The sequence below is a fragment of the Schistocerca cancellata genome, chromosome 2 (assembly GCF_023864275.1).
Source record: "Schistocerca cancellata isolate TAMUIC-IGC-003103 chromosome 2, iqSchCanc2.1, whole genome shotgun sequence".
Lineage (NCBI taxonomy): Eukaryota > Metazoa > Arthropoda > Insecta > Orthoptera > Acrididae > Schistocerca > Schistocerca cancellata.
This window is the reverse complement of record NC_064627.1, coordinates 6,109,181-6,125,822: the sequence shown is the minus strand read 5'-3', so window position 1 is coordinate 6,125,822 and position 16,642 is coordinate 6,109,181. Positions and strand designations below refer to the sequence as shown.

Here is a 16,642-nt window from a genome sequence, read left to right as displayed (position 1 = left end):
CCGTGGATTACGTTTAGTGTCTGGAGCTTTTTACACCAGCCCTGTGGAAAGCCTTTATGCTGAGAGTGCTGAACCTCCACTGTCCAATCGGTGAGCTGTCCTTCTTAGTCATTATGCTAGCCATCTGTCTTCCATGCCTGCAAATCTGGCCCATGACATTTTTTTTGACGCCTCCTTGGATTTAGGGTATGCTGGCCGCCATTCCTCCCTAATACCACCGGGACTCCGCTTCCGTCAACTGCTCCATTCTCTTTCCTTCCACTTTCCTAAAACTTTCTTGACAACTTGGGGGGTACAGCACCGCCTTAGCTCTGGCCCCGGACCTGCCTGCTCCATGACCTTTGTCAGTTTCCCAAGGATGGTACCCCTTCTCTTGTTTATCATCGGGCATTTGCTGCTCTCTGTGCACAAATGAAGGATGCCACATTTATTTACACTGATGGCTCAAAAACATCGTTTGGTGTTGGGAGTGCCTACATTGTTGGCGACACCCCAAATCGATTTCGGCTTCCCGACCAGTGTTCAGTTTATACTGCGGAGCTTTACGCTGTTCTCCAGGCTGTCTAATACATCCGTCGCTATCAGCGGATACAGTATGTTATCTGCTCAGACTCTCTCAGCTCTCTCCTCAGTCTCCAAGCTCTCTACCCTGTCCACCCTCTGGTTCACAGGATTCAGGATTGCCTCCACTTGCTCCACTTGGGGGGCGTCTCTGTGGCGTTCCTCTTGATCCCAGGACATGTTGGTATCTGTGGAAATGAGGCGACGGATATAGCGGCCAAGGCTGCAGTCTCTCTTCTTCGGCCAGCTATTCGCACGATTCCCTTCGCCGATCTACGGAGTGTTTTATGTTGTCGTGTTGCTCTTTTATGGCACGCACATTGGTCGACACTTCCCAGTAATAAATTGCGGGATGTGAAAGCTTCCCTGTGCTTGGGCCTCTTCCTCCCGAACTCGTCATCGGGAGGAGGTAATTTTAACTAGACCCCGGATAGGGCACTGTCTTTTTAGCCATCGACATCTTTTAAGCGGCGATCCTCCCTCTCTCTGTCCCCACTGTTCTCAACTGTGGATGGTGAGACACCTTTTACTTGAATGTCCCTATTATACTCCATTACACGCCCGTCTACAGCTGTTGCCTGATATATCTTTCATTTTAGCAGATGACATGCGATGAGCCGATCGTGTTCTCGAGTTCATTAGTGCCAGTGAGATGATGTCAGTCATTTGAAGCTCTTTTTGGGGACAAACAACCCCCTTTCTGTAGTGGTTTTTTAAGCTTTCCTTCTGTTTTTGGTTTCCCCACTTTTTTGAGTTTTGCTCCCATTGCTGCTGGTTTCCAGTTTCGTTTTTTAGCTTTTCCTAAGTCACAGACCGGGCACTAATGACCGTAGCAGTTTTGTACCCTAAAATCATAACAAAAAAAAAAGCATTTGCTCCGGTGGCTTAACTTCACACTACCTGCAACTTTCCCAGAGAGTGTGAACCCTTCACCATTTTGGCTTCGTGAAACAGCCTGTGTTAACCTTGGCCTTCATTTGCTTCCTAAGGACACTACTCCAGTCTCACTGTATCGCCTTTAGTTTCACGAACATCACACTGAACTTCACGGTAGTACCTTTGTGTACACTGATGTCTCTGAATGACCGTGTTGTCGGGTGTGCCTTCGTCATTGGCGCCCGTGTCTTTTGATATCAGCTTCCAGCGCACTGCTCACTATTTAAAGCTGTGCTGTTCGCCCGGTATCAGGCCACAGAGTACATCTGGCGACATAGACTTTTCAGTTGTGTCCTCCGCTCAGACTTTCTCAATGCCCTTCAAAGCCTATGTGCACTGTACCCCACCCATCCCTTAGTGCAAAGGTTCCAGAAAACTGTCACTTGCTCACTCTTCGTGGAGCCACTGTGATGTTTGTGGGTTCCTGGTCATGTGGGTCTGCCAGGAACCAGGAAATGAGGCTGGTGATACTGCTGCCAAGGCTTCAGTCTTCATACCGCAGCCCACTAGTTTCCTGTATTTCCTGCTCCGTGTTGCCATCTGTCAGGAGGTGGTGTCTCTCTGGCATCACCATTTGTCCTCCCTTCATGGGAATAAGCTCTGGATTATTAAGCCTCTCCCAGTGGCTTGGATGACATCCTCTCGGCCCTCCCGCAGGGAGGAGGTCATTTTAACTAGGTTGCGAATTGGGCTCTGCCTTTTTGCCCATCATAATTTGATAAGTGGTGCCCCCCCACCACTTTGTACACATTGTGCCAAAGTCTTAACTGTCCTGGTCCACCACTTCCTGACGGATTGCCCATTTTTTTTAACCTTTTGCATTCTTGCATGGGTTTGCCGTCTGAGTTATTGGCTGTTTTGGCAAATGACGCACGGGCTGTCGACCGCGTTTTGTGTTTTATCCATCAAAGCAGTATGGCGAAGGCCATTTAATTTTTAGTATTGGATCTCTGTTTCTGTATGGTGTGTTTTGTAGCCCTTTCTCCACATCCCTGTTTTTAGCTGTCTCCTCTCTTATGTCAGTTGGGATCGGCATATAGTTGTTTTTTAACTCCTCTCTGTCTTCATGTTCTATAGTTTTGACTTGGGCTTGTTTGACCCTAGTTGTTTTTGCGCCTTAAAACAAAACAAATAAGCGGTTGACTGTTGTGGATGCTGCTGAAATACAGTTCACGTATTTCATAACAGCTGTAGTCGCCGCAATGCTTTTTCCTTCAGACATGCATACATGTCCGCAGGAATATTGCATTGTTCTTAACAATACAGACAATACAATATTGTATCTATCCACTGATACTGGGCAGTGACTTCCAATTAAAATGTCCTCCTCTGTACGGGAATTACATAATGCGTCTAAGAGTTCAAACAGTCCTGCAGGAACAATGACATACGGAAGTTCGGGTCTCGCATTGAGTCGTGCGTGGATGGCGAAAGTGTGTAAAGCAGGAAATCTGTTTTAAGTCCTGGACTGACACAGATTTTCCATATCATCTTTTCCTCGTACTTCTAATTGTTGTTAGTATTTGCAACTGCAAATACCTTTCGTATATTTCATAACGGCTGTATTCACTTCAGTGCCTGTTCCTTGAGACGTGCCTGTATGTCTGAAGAAATATTGCACGATTCTTCTTAATGACACAGACACTTCGCGAATCGTGAGCAGTTTAAAATTTGTGTCCTCATATGGTCTACAAATTTTGATGTGCTTTTGGTTAACCTTGCACCATTCTCTCTCTCTCATTGTCCGAGGACATGCTGAAAATTAATGCCTCTGAATTTTTTATGTGGAAGCTCATAAAGCATTTTCAGTAAAGCAAGAGTTCTTAACATTCTACATCTTTGTTCTTCATGTCCGCATACTAATTTCTCAACACAGTCAGCCAGATGAACGCATAGCTCCCACCGAGTGACCTGTTTGTTGATACTGTCGCTATAGAATGTTTGACTATGTATACTGAGCCACAACCTCATCTCTGCTTGCACTGCTTCATCACTATCAAAGTGAAGTCCTCAAGGGTGTTCTTGAAGTTTTGGAAACAGATGAAGACTGGATGGAGCCAAATCAGTACTGTATGGAGGATGATAGATGTCAGTGAACTCAAGGTATCAGATTGTTGCAGATGTCAGAGCACTCATTTGTGTCCGACATTGTCAAGCTAAAGGAGAGGATGCTCCATGTGTGGATGAACGTTTTATGTGGTAAGAAACATCAATTACAGCATGATGTTTCTCATGCACCAACATAGTTACATTACACACCACCATATTGCATGCTAAAATTTGGAACCCTTTGGCAGTAGAGAGCTGCAAATATGAGAAGATGTAGAATGTTAATAATGTTGACCATATTTGAAAAGCTTTCCGAGTTTCATCTAAATATATGGTGGCATTACTTTTCAGCATGGCAGAGTATATTCCAGTGCACAGTTGAAGAGTGGTGGTTACAAGTAGTCTCCATGTCTTAAACCTGTTTTTATGGAAAATAGATCTGAAAATTATTTTCTAAAATGTACTCTTTTTGGTGGTTAATGTGAGTTCCATCATTTTGAATAATTTTGGGTGTAGTCTGAAATTTCTTAGGATTTTCAACAGTGAAGTTTCATGGACATAGTCATATGCAGTGTTAAAATTGCAAAGATCATTGTGAGAAGCTTGTTTCCTGCTATATGCCACAACTAATTTTAAAGTGATGGTTTGTTCTGTGCAGCTACCCCAGGATCTATACTCTCACCAACTTCTAACTGTAGTGACTGTTTAAACCTACCATTTAATATTCTGGAGAACATCTTGTACATCCAGTCCTAGAGATATGAACCTCTGTAGTTATTTGTATTGCTTTGTTGCCTTTTATGTGGAATGGTATCAAAGGGTCATGAGTCACTATACAGAGGAGACATTGGGTCAGACAGGCACAATGAAAAGACTGCCAACATTCAAGCTTTGAGACAGAAAAAGCACACACACTTTTGCTCAAGCACGACTCGTACACACGTGGCTACTGTCTTCTCCCACTGCAGTTTCGCGCATCCGATAATTGATGTGGGTTCGGCTAGTCCAATTACATCCAGATAGCTTCACAGTTAGACTCAATGATAACCTCGATAGAGGCAACAGTTTTGTCAATTGCAATGAACACTGTTCCCTCATACAGTGTGTAGCCTGTCTTTTCTATGTACATTACATATTTTGGAGGTCCCTACTTTGGGTGTGAGTCAACTCTTGGTTTCAAGAATAATTTTAGCATGACAACTTTCTTGGAGGACAACAAGTTTATTATGAATACTTTGACAACATACAGTTAAAATTTTGGCAATCAGTTTGTCTTTGCTTATTGCACAGTCTGATTTTGCTCTTTGCATACTGACTGGCGAGCATCCATCAGAGGATCTCAAACTATCATCTAGCCTAAAACAGACCCATGTGCACTCCACAGGTTCTCAGCTACCTAGTACCCGCTTCAGTTACTTCACTTGTGTAGTGCACCCCTGATCCATCAAGGGAAGTCCTAAATTCTCCACCCCAAATGGAAGGCTCAGAAATCTGCAGGTTTTATATGTAACTTCAAAACTTATTACATCACAGTAACTTAAAAAAAATCATATCTTTTGCCTGGATGTATCAGGTATTTGCGCGTTACATTCTCTTGATTGAAATTATTGATCTTTACACCTTTTCCTCGGTCTTCTTAAAGGCATTATGCCCACTGGGTAATAATTCATCATTATTTCATGTATTCTGTCATCTTCCATTCTTGTGACATTGTCCATTCAGTTGTTCCTGCATTCCTTAATCTACTCATTTAAGCTTTTCATTCCCTGTCTTCTTTGATGTCAGCAGTCGTCCTCCTGTTAGTGTGTACCAAGCTACACTTCTTAGAAATAACATCTCCAATGCTTGTATTTTTTATTCATTTCTTTTTGTTACAAGCAATTATTGACTTCCAAATGTTTTGTAGAACTTAGACAGAATTTTCTTTCTTATTTTATTGTAGAATGAAGGCTTTCACGACCGGGTGGCATTGCTGTTGATATACTTTCCGGGATGTGAGGTCGTGGTCCAAGAACTTTTCTGCTCCTTACGTTTCGTCCAGAACTGCGCTGGACTTCCTCAGAGGCACTGCTCCGCTGAGTCTTGCCGACTGACTGGCCGGGCGTCTGAGAGTGACTTATACACTCCTGGAAATGGAAAAAAGAACACATTGACACCGGTGTGTCAGACCCACCATACTTGCTCCAGACACTGCGAGAGGGCTGTACAAGCAATGATCACACGCACGGCACAGCGGACACACCAGGAACTGCGGTGTTGGCCGTCGAATGGCGCTAGCTGCGCAGCATTTGTGCACCGCCGCCGTCAGTGTCAGCCAGTTTGCCATGGCATACGGAGCTCCATCGCAGTCTTTAACACTGGTAGCATTCCGCGACAGCGTGGACGTGAACCGTATGTGCAGTTGACGGACTTTGAGCGAGGGCATATAGTGGGCATGCGGGAGGCCGGGTGGACGTACCGCCGAATTGCTCAACACGTGGGGCGTGAGGTCTCCACAGTACATCGATGTTGTCGCCAGTGGTCGGCGGAAGGTGCACTTGCCCGTCGACCTGGGACCGGACCGCAGCGACGTACGGATGCACGCCAAGACCGTAGGATCCTACGCAGTGCCGTAGGGGACCGCACCGCCACTTCCCAGCAAATTAGGGACACTGTTGCTCCTGGGGTATCGGCGAGGACCATTCGCAACCGTCTCCATGAAGCTGGGCTACGGTCCCGCACACCGTTAGGCCGTCTTACGCTCACGCCCCAACATCGTGCAGCCTGTCTCCAGTGGTGTCGCGACAGGCATGAATGGAGGGACGAATGGAGACGTGTCGTCTTCAGCGATGAGAGTCGCTTCTGCCTTGGTGCCAATGATGGTCGTATGCGTGTTTGGTGCCGTGCAGGTGAGCGCCACAATCAGGACTGCATACGACCGAGGCACACAGGGCCAACACCCGGCATCATGGTGTGGGGAGCGATCTCCTACACTGGCCGTACACCACTGGTGATCGTCGAGGGGACACTGAATAGTGCACGGTACATCCAAACCGTCATCGAACCCATCGTTCTACCATTCCTAGACCGGCAAGGGAACTTGCTGTTCCAACAGGACAATGCACGTCCGCATGTATCCCGTGCCACCCAACGTGCTCTAGAAGGTGTAAGTCAACTACCCTGGCCAGCAAGATCTCCGGATCTGTCCCCCATTGAGCATGTTTGGGACTGGATGAAGCGTCGTCTCACGCGGTCTGCACGTCCAGCACGAACGCTGGTCCAACTGAGGCGCCAGGTGGAAATGGCATGGCAAGCCGTTCCACAGGACTACATCCAGCATCTCTACGATCATCTCCATGGGAGAATAGCAGCCTGCATTGCTGCGAAAGGTGGATATACACTGTACTAGTGCCGACATTGTGCATGCTCTGTTGCCTGTGTCTATGTGCCTGTGGTTCTGTCAGTGTGATCATGTGATGTATCTGACCCCAGGAATGTGTCAATAAAGTTTCCCCTTCCTGGGCCAATGAATTCACGGTGTTCTTATTTTAATTTCACGGAGTGTATATTGTGAGAAAGGGGGGTGTGGTTCAGGTGACACGTGATGAGCAGTGATAATCCATAGCAAAGATAAGGTTGACTATCGATTACCACCTTGTCAAAGATAAAAATTGTTAGCAATTTTGTAGAGCCACTGTCCATATATCGTTAAGTTTCATAGCCTCCTCTTTCCTATTAAAATTATCGTGATGTTTATAAATTTCGATAGCTTCTCTATATAGTCGTGGATAGTAATTTAACGTTGTAGATAAAACTTTGGTATCCGAAAACTTCACTTGGTGGTTGCCTGGTTGAAGAGCATGTTCCGCTACAGCTGACTTTTCTATTTTTCCAAGTCGACAAAGACTTTTATGCTCTTTCAGTCGCGTGTTTACGCTTCTTTTGGTAGTACCAATGTAAACTTTACCACAGGTACATGGATTTTTATACACACCACATGTCGACAGGGGAGGGCGTTTATCCTTCACAGATCGTAGTACTTGACTTATTTTCTTTGTTGGTTTAAAGATCAGTTTTATGTCATGTTTTCGTAAAATCTTACCGATCCGATCTGTTACTTTTTTAATAAAAGAGAGAACTACTGTATTTTTCTGTCGTTGTGGTTCATTCTTATCTTTTGGGTTTCTGTTCCTTGGACGCAAAATTCTATTTACCTCTTTTTTTTACCTCTTTTCTTGAGCAGCAGTTTTTGTTTCAAAAGCCTGCTTCAGATGTTTCACTTCAGCATCCAAATGTTCAGGTGTACATATCCGTTCCGCTCGATTGACAAGACTTTTTATGACACCTTTTTTTTTTTTAGGATAATGTAACAACTACAAGTAATACGATGATGACTGATACTGTTATAAACAAGTCAAAGAAAGTGTTATCTCAAGACAAGATTTCTGTCCTTGCAAAAGGAGGAAATTACGCTATAACACCTGTAAAAGTACCACTTGAAGATATTATCGCGAATATAGAAGCAGGTATACGAAATATCCCTAAGGCAACCGCGAATGCAATTCGAATTGAAGCCACTAGAGTTTTAAGCCACAGCAGACCTCTAGAAAGTAATTTAACAAAAGGTGAGAGGAAGGCTCTTAAGGATTTGAATGCAGATGAAGAAATAGTGGTTCTTCCCGCAGATAAAGGGAACGCTACTGTTGTTATGAATACAGAAGATTACCGAAGGAAAATTTTGGACATTTTAACGTCAGGACAGTATAAAAAACTTGCGAGGGGTCCTACAGCCAGTGTACTTAGGAAAACAAATAATTTGATTAAGTCATCTACCTCTATCCAAAAAGAAGATAAAAGAACTTTATTGAAAAGTAAAGCTATGTGTCCTCGATTGTATGGTGCACCTAAAATTCATAAAATAGATTTTCCTTTAAGACCCATAGTCAGTGCCATCAATTCTCCCACTCACGAAATAGCAAGATATTTAACAACTTGTGTACAACCATTCATTGGAAAAACAGACTCATATATAAAAGACTCGCGTCATTTTATTGAAAAACTAAAGGGACTAACTCTGGCCCCTGAAGATATTCTTGTAAGTTTTGACATTGTGTCCTTATTCACAATGATTCCTGTTAACGAAGTTATGATTTTCATAGCGGATATTTTTCCAGAAGATTTGACTGTTCTTTTCAGACATTCTTACATCAAGTCAGTTCCAGTGGGATAATGAATTTTACGAACAACTTGATGGAGTAGCAATGGGTAATCCATTAGGCCCTGCGATTACCAATCTTTATATGGAGAAATTTGAACAATCAGCCCTAGACAAAGCTAATAACAAACCATCTCGTTGGTATCGATATGTAGATGACACATTTGTGGTTTGGTCCCATGGCAGAAAGGCCTTGGACGATTTCTTTGATTATCTAAATAAAATTCACCCAAAAATACAGTTTACCATGGAAATAGAAAAGGCTAACAGAATATCTTTCTTGGATGTCTTAGTTATGAGACGGTCCGATAGGAGCTTGGAATATAAAGTTTTTCGGAAGGCAACACATACGGACAGATATTTACATAAAAATTCTAATCATCATCCTCAACAAAAAAGAGGTCATAAAAAGTCTTGTCGATCGAGCGGAACGGATATGTACACCTGAACATTTGGATGCTGAAGTGAAACATCTGAAGCAGGCTTTTGAAAAAAACGGCTACTCAAGAAAAGAGGTAAATAGAATTTTGCGTCCAAGGAACAGAAACCCAAAAGATAAGAATGAACCACGACGACAGAAAAATACAGTAGTTCTCCCTTTTATTAAAAAAGTAACAGATCGGATCGGTAAGATTTTACGAAAACATGACATAAAACCGATCTTTAAACCAACAAAGAAAATAAGTCAAGTACTACGATCTGTGAAGGATAAACGCCCTCCCCTGTCGACATGTGGTGTGTATAAAATTCCATGTACCTGTGGTAAAGTTTACTTTGGTACTACCAAAAGAAGCGTAAACACGTGACTGAAAGAGCATAAAAGTCTTTGTCGACTTGGAAAAATAGAAAAGTCAGCTGTAGCGGAACATGCTCTTCAACCAGGCAACCACCAAGTGAAGTTTTCGGATACCAAAGTTTTATCTACAACATTAAATTACTATCCACGACTATATAGAGAAGCTATCGAAATTTATAAACATCACGATAATTTTAATAGGAAAGAGGAGGCTATGAAACTTAACGATATATGGACAGTGGCTCTACAAAATTACTAACAATTTTTATCTTTGACAAGGTGGTAATCGATAGTCAACCTTATCTTTGCTATGGATTATCACTGCTCATCACGTGTCACCTGAACCACACCCCCCTTTCTCACAATATATAAGTCACTCTCAGTCGCCCGGCCAGTCAGTCTGCAAGACTCAGCGGAGCAGTGCCTCTGAGGAAGTCCAGCGCAGTTCTGGACGAAATGTAAGGAGCAGAAAAGTTCTTGGACCATGATCTCACATCCCGGAAAGTATATCAACAACCTTTCTTACTTTAGTTCCTGAGGTTCTATATACTGTTCTGTAACATAATGAAATCTTTCTGCTTGAAAAAAGAGACAGCATTGGTCGTATATTTTTCTATTGCAAAATCGATTTTCTGTCACTGAGTGACCATCTTCAGTGCTATATTGTATAACAAATTGGGATGCACTGTTGTTACTAGGCTTACGGCAATCACATAGACTGAGCTCAGTCTATGTGATTGCCGTAAGCCTAGTAACAACAGTGCATCCCAATTTGTTATACAATATAGCACTGAAGATGGTCACTCAGTGACAGAAAATCGATTTTGCAATAGAAAAATATATGACCAATGCTGTCTCTTTTTTCAAGTATACCTGTTACCTGGTCGTAGTGCACAAGACAACATGGAGTCGCCAATCAATAATCTTTCTGCTTTCTTTTGTGCATCCATTTCTATCATGAATGAGATGCTTTGTTATTACTTTGACAGGGATTGGCTCCTAGCTCCCTGAAAGCCATAATGTCTTTTTTCTTTGAAGATACATGCAGATTATATCCCTCAGTGATTGTGGATGAAACATTAACAGCTGCCTGGAGTGTGTTCTTAGCTCCAAGGACATCATGACTTGGGATGTGTGGCGATTGTTGAACAACTATCAGATTTTTTAAAAATTTATTATTATTATTATTATTATTATTATTATTATTATTATGGAGACTCAAGTGTAAGCTTTAATTAGAAGCAAACCAATAGACCTATCGCAAAGTGAGTTGCACCAGTATTTTTCTTGGGTTATTCTGGATTAAGCTATATGGAGCAGTCTTGGTTTTAAAGTTCAATATATATTTTTTATTGTAGATTGTAGTAAGGATTGTCTGATTTTCGGCATCTTCACTGTGAACTGCTCACTTTGAAACTATATAGCTTGGAATGTAGATGTCCGATATTAATGAAATTTTAATACATTACAGGCACATATATTGGTAGTGGAAAATCACAAGTTACAGAATTTTTCAATCACGCAAAGAAAAGTTATGATTTTTCTAAAATAACTTTTTCCGAGCGCTGGATAAACATGTGACAGAAAGTGTGGGTTTGTTTTGAAGGTCTCGTTTGTTTATTTGTTTCGTTATTTTTATTCATTCATTCATAGATAAATTTCTTTGTATGGCTGTCATCATTTCACACACCTGTATGCATCATTTATAATAGAGGTACATAAGATGATGATGAAAACAGGTTATGCAAAATAAATTCATTTTACAAATATTTATATGCACAATTTATCACTGCATTACATAAAACAGAAGAGCCTGCTACAAACTAGAGGAATGAATCATAAGATGTCTCCGATAAAACACCTTGGTTTTCTATTGCATGGAGTAAATTACAAACTGCAATGTATTTTGTTGCTTACAAGCTTATCCATCGTCTTTGTCTCCTTTGTAATCGGGCAACCTGCTTATTTATTTGTAATAATTTCATGTTGCATGAACTCTTTAATGGAATAAAAACTATATTTTTGTGATTAGCCTACTCTTTAATATATGTTTTAAGTTTGTATGGTTCTTTTATGTTTTTGATCCCTTTTGGCCGCTTATAATCTATTTTGACTCTTTGATAAAGCATAGTGGCTATCTGACTGGGACACATTAAAATGTGCAGTGCCATAAGGCTCCATTTAGGGATTTTTACAGTTTATCATCTTCATCAATGACCTCTAATTTTGTACAAATGTGGCACAACATTTTCCTTTTATGGGCATATGCACCATTGATGAGGTTCTGGGATTCCAGCTTGCTCTCCGATTCCCTGCATATGCGCTCCCTTTGTTTTGTTTCAGAACTGAGATGGTTTCTGTTGCAACATTCAGTTCCGCAGTGAATTTTGCAGTTGTCGTCGTACTTTTCATCACAGTCCTCTTCAGTGACCATATTTCACAATCACTTAACACACATTTTTGTCCAGATGATGACCATTTATGCAGTATAAATCTTCAATACAATGTCTCTTGACACGCCAAACACTTCGTGTTCTTCATGGGTAAGCAGCCAGATTTCACCATCCTGACAACATGATATTTCTATGGTCCAACAGGCCGCCATCTTCAAGTGATAGTGCAATTCACCTGAACGTGGTGGCCAGTTGGACCACAGTAATATCGTGTTGTCAGGATGATGAAATCTCACTGTATACCCTTGAAGAGCATAAAAATTTACAACGCGAGAAAAATCTATGTAAAAACACCAAACACTTCAGCTACCTTGGTTATGGAAGCACCCACCATACGGTCTCCAACAAATGACCCACATTGAGATTCACATGACTGTGACATAATGCACTGACAGCTACCCAGAACAGTGTTCCAATGATGACTGACACTAGCAATGTATGGAGGACACTATACGAGTGTCATTCACAGACAAATACAAAAGTGCAACCTGCAGGCTTGGCTATCATCTACATTTATGTTCAAGCATGAACTTCTGTTTTTTTGCAACCTTTGTAATTTAAAAGTGGAAAAGAAACTGTTTCTAGCTTTTAGAACTATTAGTTCCTTCATCAAGGACAAAGAAGGTGAGGTGGGAAAGGATGGGCATGGATTTAGAGGTCAGGATGAGAATGATGAGGACAAGGCCACATTTCTGGGATTTTGGTCGTGGTACTTTATTCTATCTGTAATTTTCTACTTTTCTCAGAAGTACCTTACTAGCCACTCCTGTAATTTGTCGAAGTAATTGGACTAAAGGATATAAATTATGGTTGACAATGATATTTGTATTAAATGTAATCTAGAGATGGGTAAAACATTCTCGGTTAACTTGACACAGTAAATTGGCTAATAACTTTTTATTGGAGGATTCAGTCACCAAAGGCTTTGTAGCCACAATGTAGAAGTAATTCAAATAATTATCAATGTGATTGATTAGATTAGCAGTAGCCATAATTGGTTTTTAATGTACTTTATAGAAGTAGTCTGCCACTGTTGCCTTTGCCTGTTGTATCATTGAAGGAACTTATTCTGTAGTTTTTTGTCATGGAAGCAAAAACTTCTAATCTCTTCTTGTTAACTAATTTCACTGTAATTTTTAACAGCTGTTATCCTGTGTATGGAGATATGGAACTGTGGGCAAAGACATCACTTTTGCTGTGTTCCTTTGGATTCCTGAAAGAGTTCAGGCCATCTGAACCTTTCATAACCAGCTTCTTATTAGGGCCATGGAAAAATTTTACTGAAGAACAGGTAAATATCTGTGTAGATATAAGATATACACCATCAGTCCAAAAAGTTCCGAAACTGGTTTTATTCTTGGCATGAAGTGACATCAGTGAACTAACTATTTGGCAGCTTTAACTGACAACAGTAAACAATAGATGTGTTTTTGACCAGGCAATGTTAGGTAGTGGGTATGCAGCTGTAATGTGTCAGCATGGCCGTGTCACAAATTGCTGTCGAGCAACATTTCTAAATCAAGTGTTGAAAGATATTCTCCACAATGTTTTAAAGAAGAGAAAAGTGTGTGTATAGTTTGTCCTGTACACCTTGACTCCCAAACAAACACGATGCATGAACAACTCCTGTCACTTGAGTGAAACATGAACTGCAGACAATTGTTTTTAGGAACAATTATCACTGGTGGTGAGATTTGGTGTTATCAATACAAACCTACCACAAAATGACAAAGTGTAGAAATCCACATAAAGGGTCAATGTTCAGACAAAGTAACTGACATTCTAATCAACATGATGTGCAAGTTGAAGAGTGACAATTTTACATGGTTGTGTGAACATTCGGTGCCATATACTCAAGTGGGTGAAGACTATGTAGAACACCTGAAGCATTTAAACCGCCATCTTAACTTTTCGATATTTTTTGTTAATCCAGGTTTGAAGCTTTTTGGATGGTGGGATATCATTTACAACAAAGATTAATGTTTTGAATGTGTTAGTGTAGATAAAGTTTATGAGATAAATGGAAAGAGAATTCTAACTAATGAGTACATAGTTGTATTTCTGATACAGAGTTTATCAAATTTATTGTGTTTTGTGGTATATAAATATTCAACAAATCATGGTATGTGCAGTTTGCACTTTTTTTCTCTTTCTGATATATACTGCCAGTTTTTTTATCACTTGTGTGGTTATTTGTTGTTTCGAGGTATCTTCTAGTGTCAGGTCACTGCTAATCCTATTTTATTCTTTGATTTAAAGTTTAAGCAATGTTTATCTTCGTGCTTCAGTGTTATTTTTATATGCACTTGAGAAAGTAGGGACTTGTAAAATATATCATTTGCATGATTAAATTGTGTGGAAGAGAACTGTTCAGTTTATCTACAGTATTAGTCACTTGATGAGCTCTGGAGCATCTGTGGTACCTTTATTATACTCTGTTGCAGCCCCAGTGGCAGTGTAATGAATACTTTCAAGTGTCACTCAAAACGTTATAAGAAACAAATTGGTGGGTAACCGAACCTCAGATCGATCCATCTCACAGACATAGATATTCTGCTACCGTATGGGATTTTCCCCACTTCCTTAATTTGTTGCTTTCTTGGTCTTCCTCACTCCTTTGTATGGTTTGGCTTTGATACTGCACTTATAATATGTTCAAAGGTTGTGCCTGATTTTAGAGAGTTACCTGTTTACAGATTTTTGGATCTTTTTCTTCACTGTAAATTATTGTTCCTTTCATTGCAGTTCAGCTGATTGCTATGCTCAATTGTTTTGTGGTATCGATTCAAATGTCTACTATTAACTGCACTGGTGCTATTTCTCTCGATATTAATTCATGTCCAAACAAGACAGTTAGACAGTATCCTTTTTTTGATTTTACTAGTCAACTTGTCTACAGAGAGCCCCTTTCCTCTTGCTCCATTTGCAAGGAGAACAGGAAAGGAAATGACTAGTAGTGGTACAGGACACCCTCTGCCATGTGCCATACGGTGGTGCACAGAGAGTTGATGTAGATGTAGATATAGGAGTTCAACTTCTCCCCCCAGAGATCTCGCGGCTCTTTGGTGCTGAAGTGCTCGGTTACCACGGGGCCCCAGCCTTTGCATCATCTTTCACTTGTGCGCTGTATGTCTGTCCTCTTTTCCCCTCCACTTCAGTGCTTGAGCTTCTCTTCTTCTTCCTCCTCCTCCTCCTCCTTATGTGCTCCTGAAGCTGGCCCATGCATCTGACGTGTAACAGGTGACTGACAGCGTAACGCGTAATTCAGAGCCCTGGGTTGACTGGTAGGGTCCACACACATCCCCTGGTACAGGCCAGGCCAAAGGAGGGGAGATTGCCTGAGCTGTTACCTTCCCAAATTGCTGATTGGTCCCTCTGCCAGGTGTTTAGACCCCCCCCCCCCCGCCCACTCCCCATCCCCACCCCTCTGAGGAAGGCGGGGGGGGGGGGGGGGTTGGAAGGAGTGCACCGTCAGAGAAGCTAGCAGTCGTGGGGGATTTTCTAGCCAATCGTTCTCACAGCCAATGGCTATGAAACATAAACGTACTGAGGCTGACGATTCAGACTCTCCCAGGTGCACCATGGTTCCTCGTCGTTTGACGTTCTGAAGACAGTCAGTCCTTTGTAACAGTAAATCTGTTTCTTATTTGGAAAGGTGTTTATGCAGTTGCCAGCCCTATGAAATTCTGCTCTCGTTTATGCAAAGGTACTTAACTTTTGGAGACTATTTCTGATTCTCAAGCACTACAATTGCTTGCCACTTTGCTTCTCCGTGACTATCCTGTTTGTGTTGAGGCCCATAGAACTCTGAATTCTTCCTGTGGTGTTATTTACACTAGGCTGCTTGATGGTTTGACCGAGGCAGAAATCCAAACATACCTCTCTGATCAGGGTGTCATTGCCGTCGATCGGTTTACGAAAAAGGTAGATACATCCTTAATGCCCACACACACACTTTTTCTCACCTTTGATAGATGGGTGCTTCCATTCAAGATCAAAGCAGGCTATGAAGTTACCACTGTACATTCTGAACCCAATGCGCTGCCACCAGTGCCATCATTTCGACCACACTCGAATGTCTTGACACCCGGCCAAATGTGTAACCTGTGGTAGGGATGCACATGAGAACGATTGTCCACCTCCTCGTCTCCCACGTATCAGCTGGAATGGCGACAATACTGCCTCCTCTCAAAATTGTCTTATGTATCTCACGAGCGGGCTGTCCAGGAGATCTGGGTGAAGGAAAAAGTGCTTATCCAGTCACTCACGAGTTACTGGCTAGTCGCAAATCCTGCGTTCTACCGTCTGGCACTTAACGTACTGCTCTTGCTACATCTTGCTCCATGAAGGACATGGCCAAGCAGACATGCAACCTCAAATGCAGCTCTGAGGCTGCAAAATTGCCCAGTGTCGTGGTAGCATCTCTGTCTCCTCATCTAGCTGTGCAACAAGCCACCAGACAGTCACCTGCCATGGCAAAGTTACGTGCTACACAACTGGCAGGCCGGAAAGGACAGAAGGAATACTCCTACGAAGACTTCCTACATGCCTCCAGCCAACAAACATCTGAGTCTTTCTATGGCAACTGGAAAGGCTCCAAGAATCGAAGGCAGATCGTCTTCTTCTTCATCCACTTGGAGGTCCTCTTCGATG

General features: G+C 41.9%; 1 protein-coding gene across 1 annotated transcript in view; it reads left to right on the top strand.

The window, feature by feature from the left end:
• LOC126161293 (thiamine transporter 1-like) overlaps positions 1-16,642 on the top strand; it is a 709,947-nt gene that overhangs the window by 193,864 nt on the left and 499,441 nt on the right. Inside the window, exon 2 of the mRNA XM_049917032.1 lies at positions 13,133-13,280. Within this exon, the coding sequence (XP_049772989.1) occupies positions 13,155-13,280 (126 nt within the window). The 5' untranslated portion in view covers positions 13,133-13,154. The remainder of the gene's footprint in view (positions 1-13,132; positions 13,281-16,642) is intronic.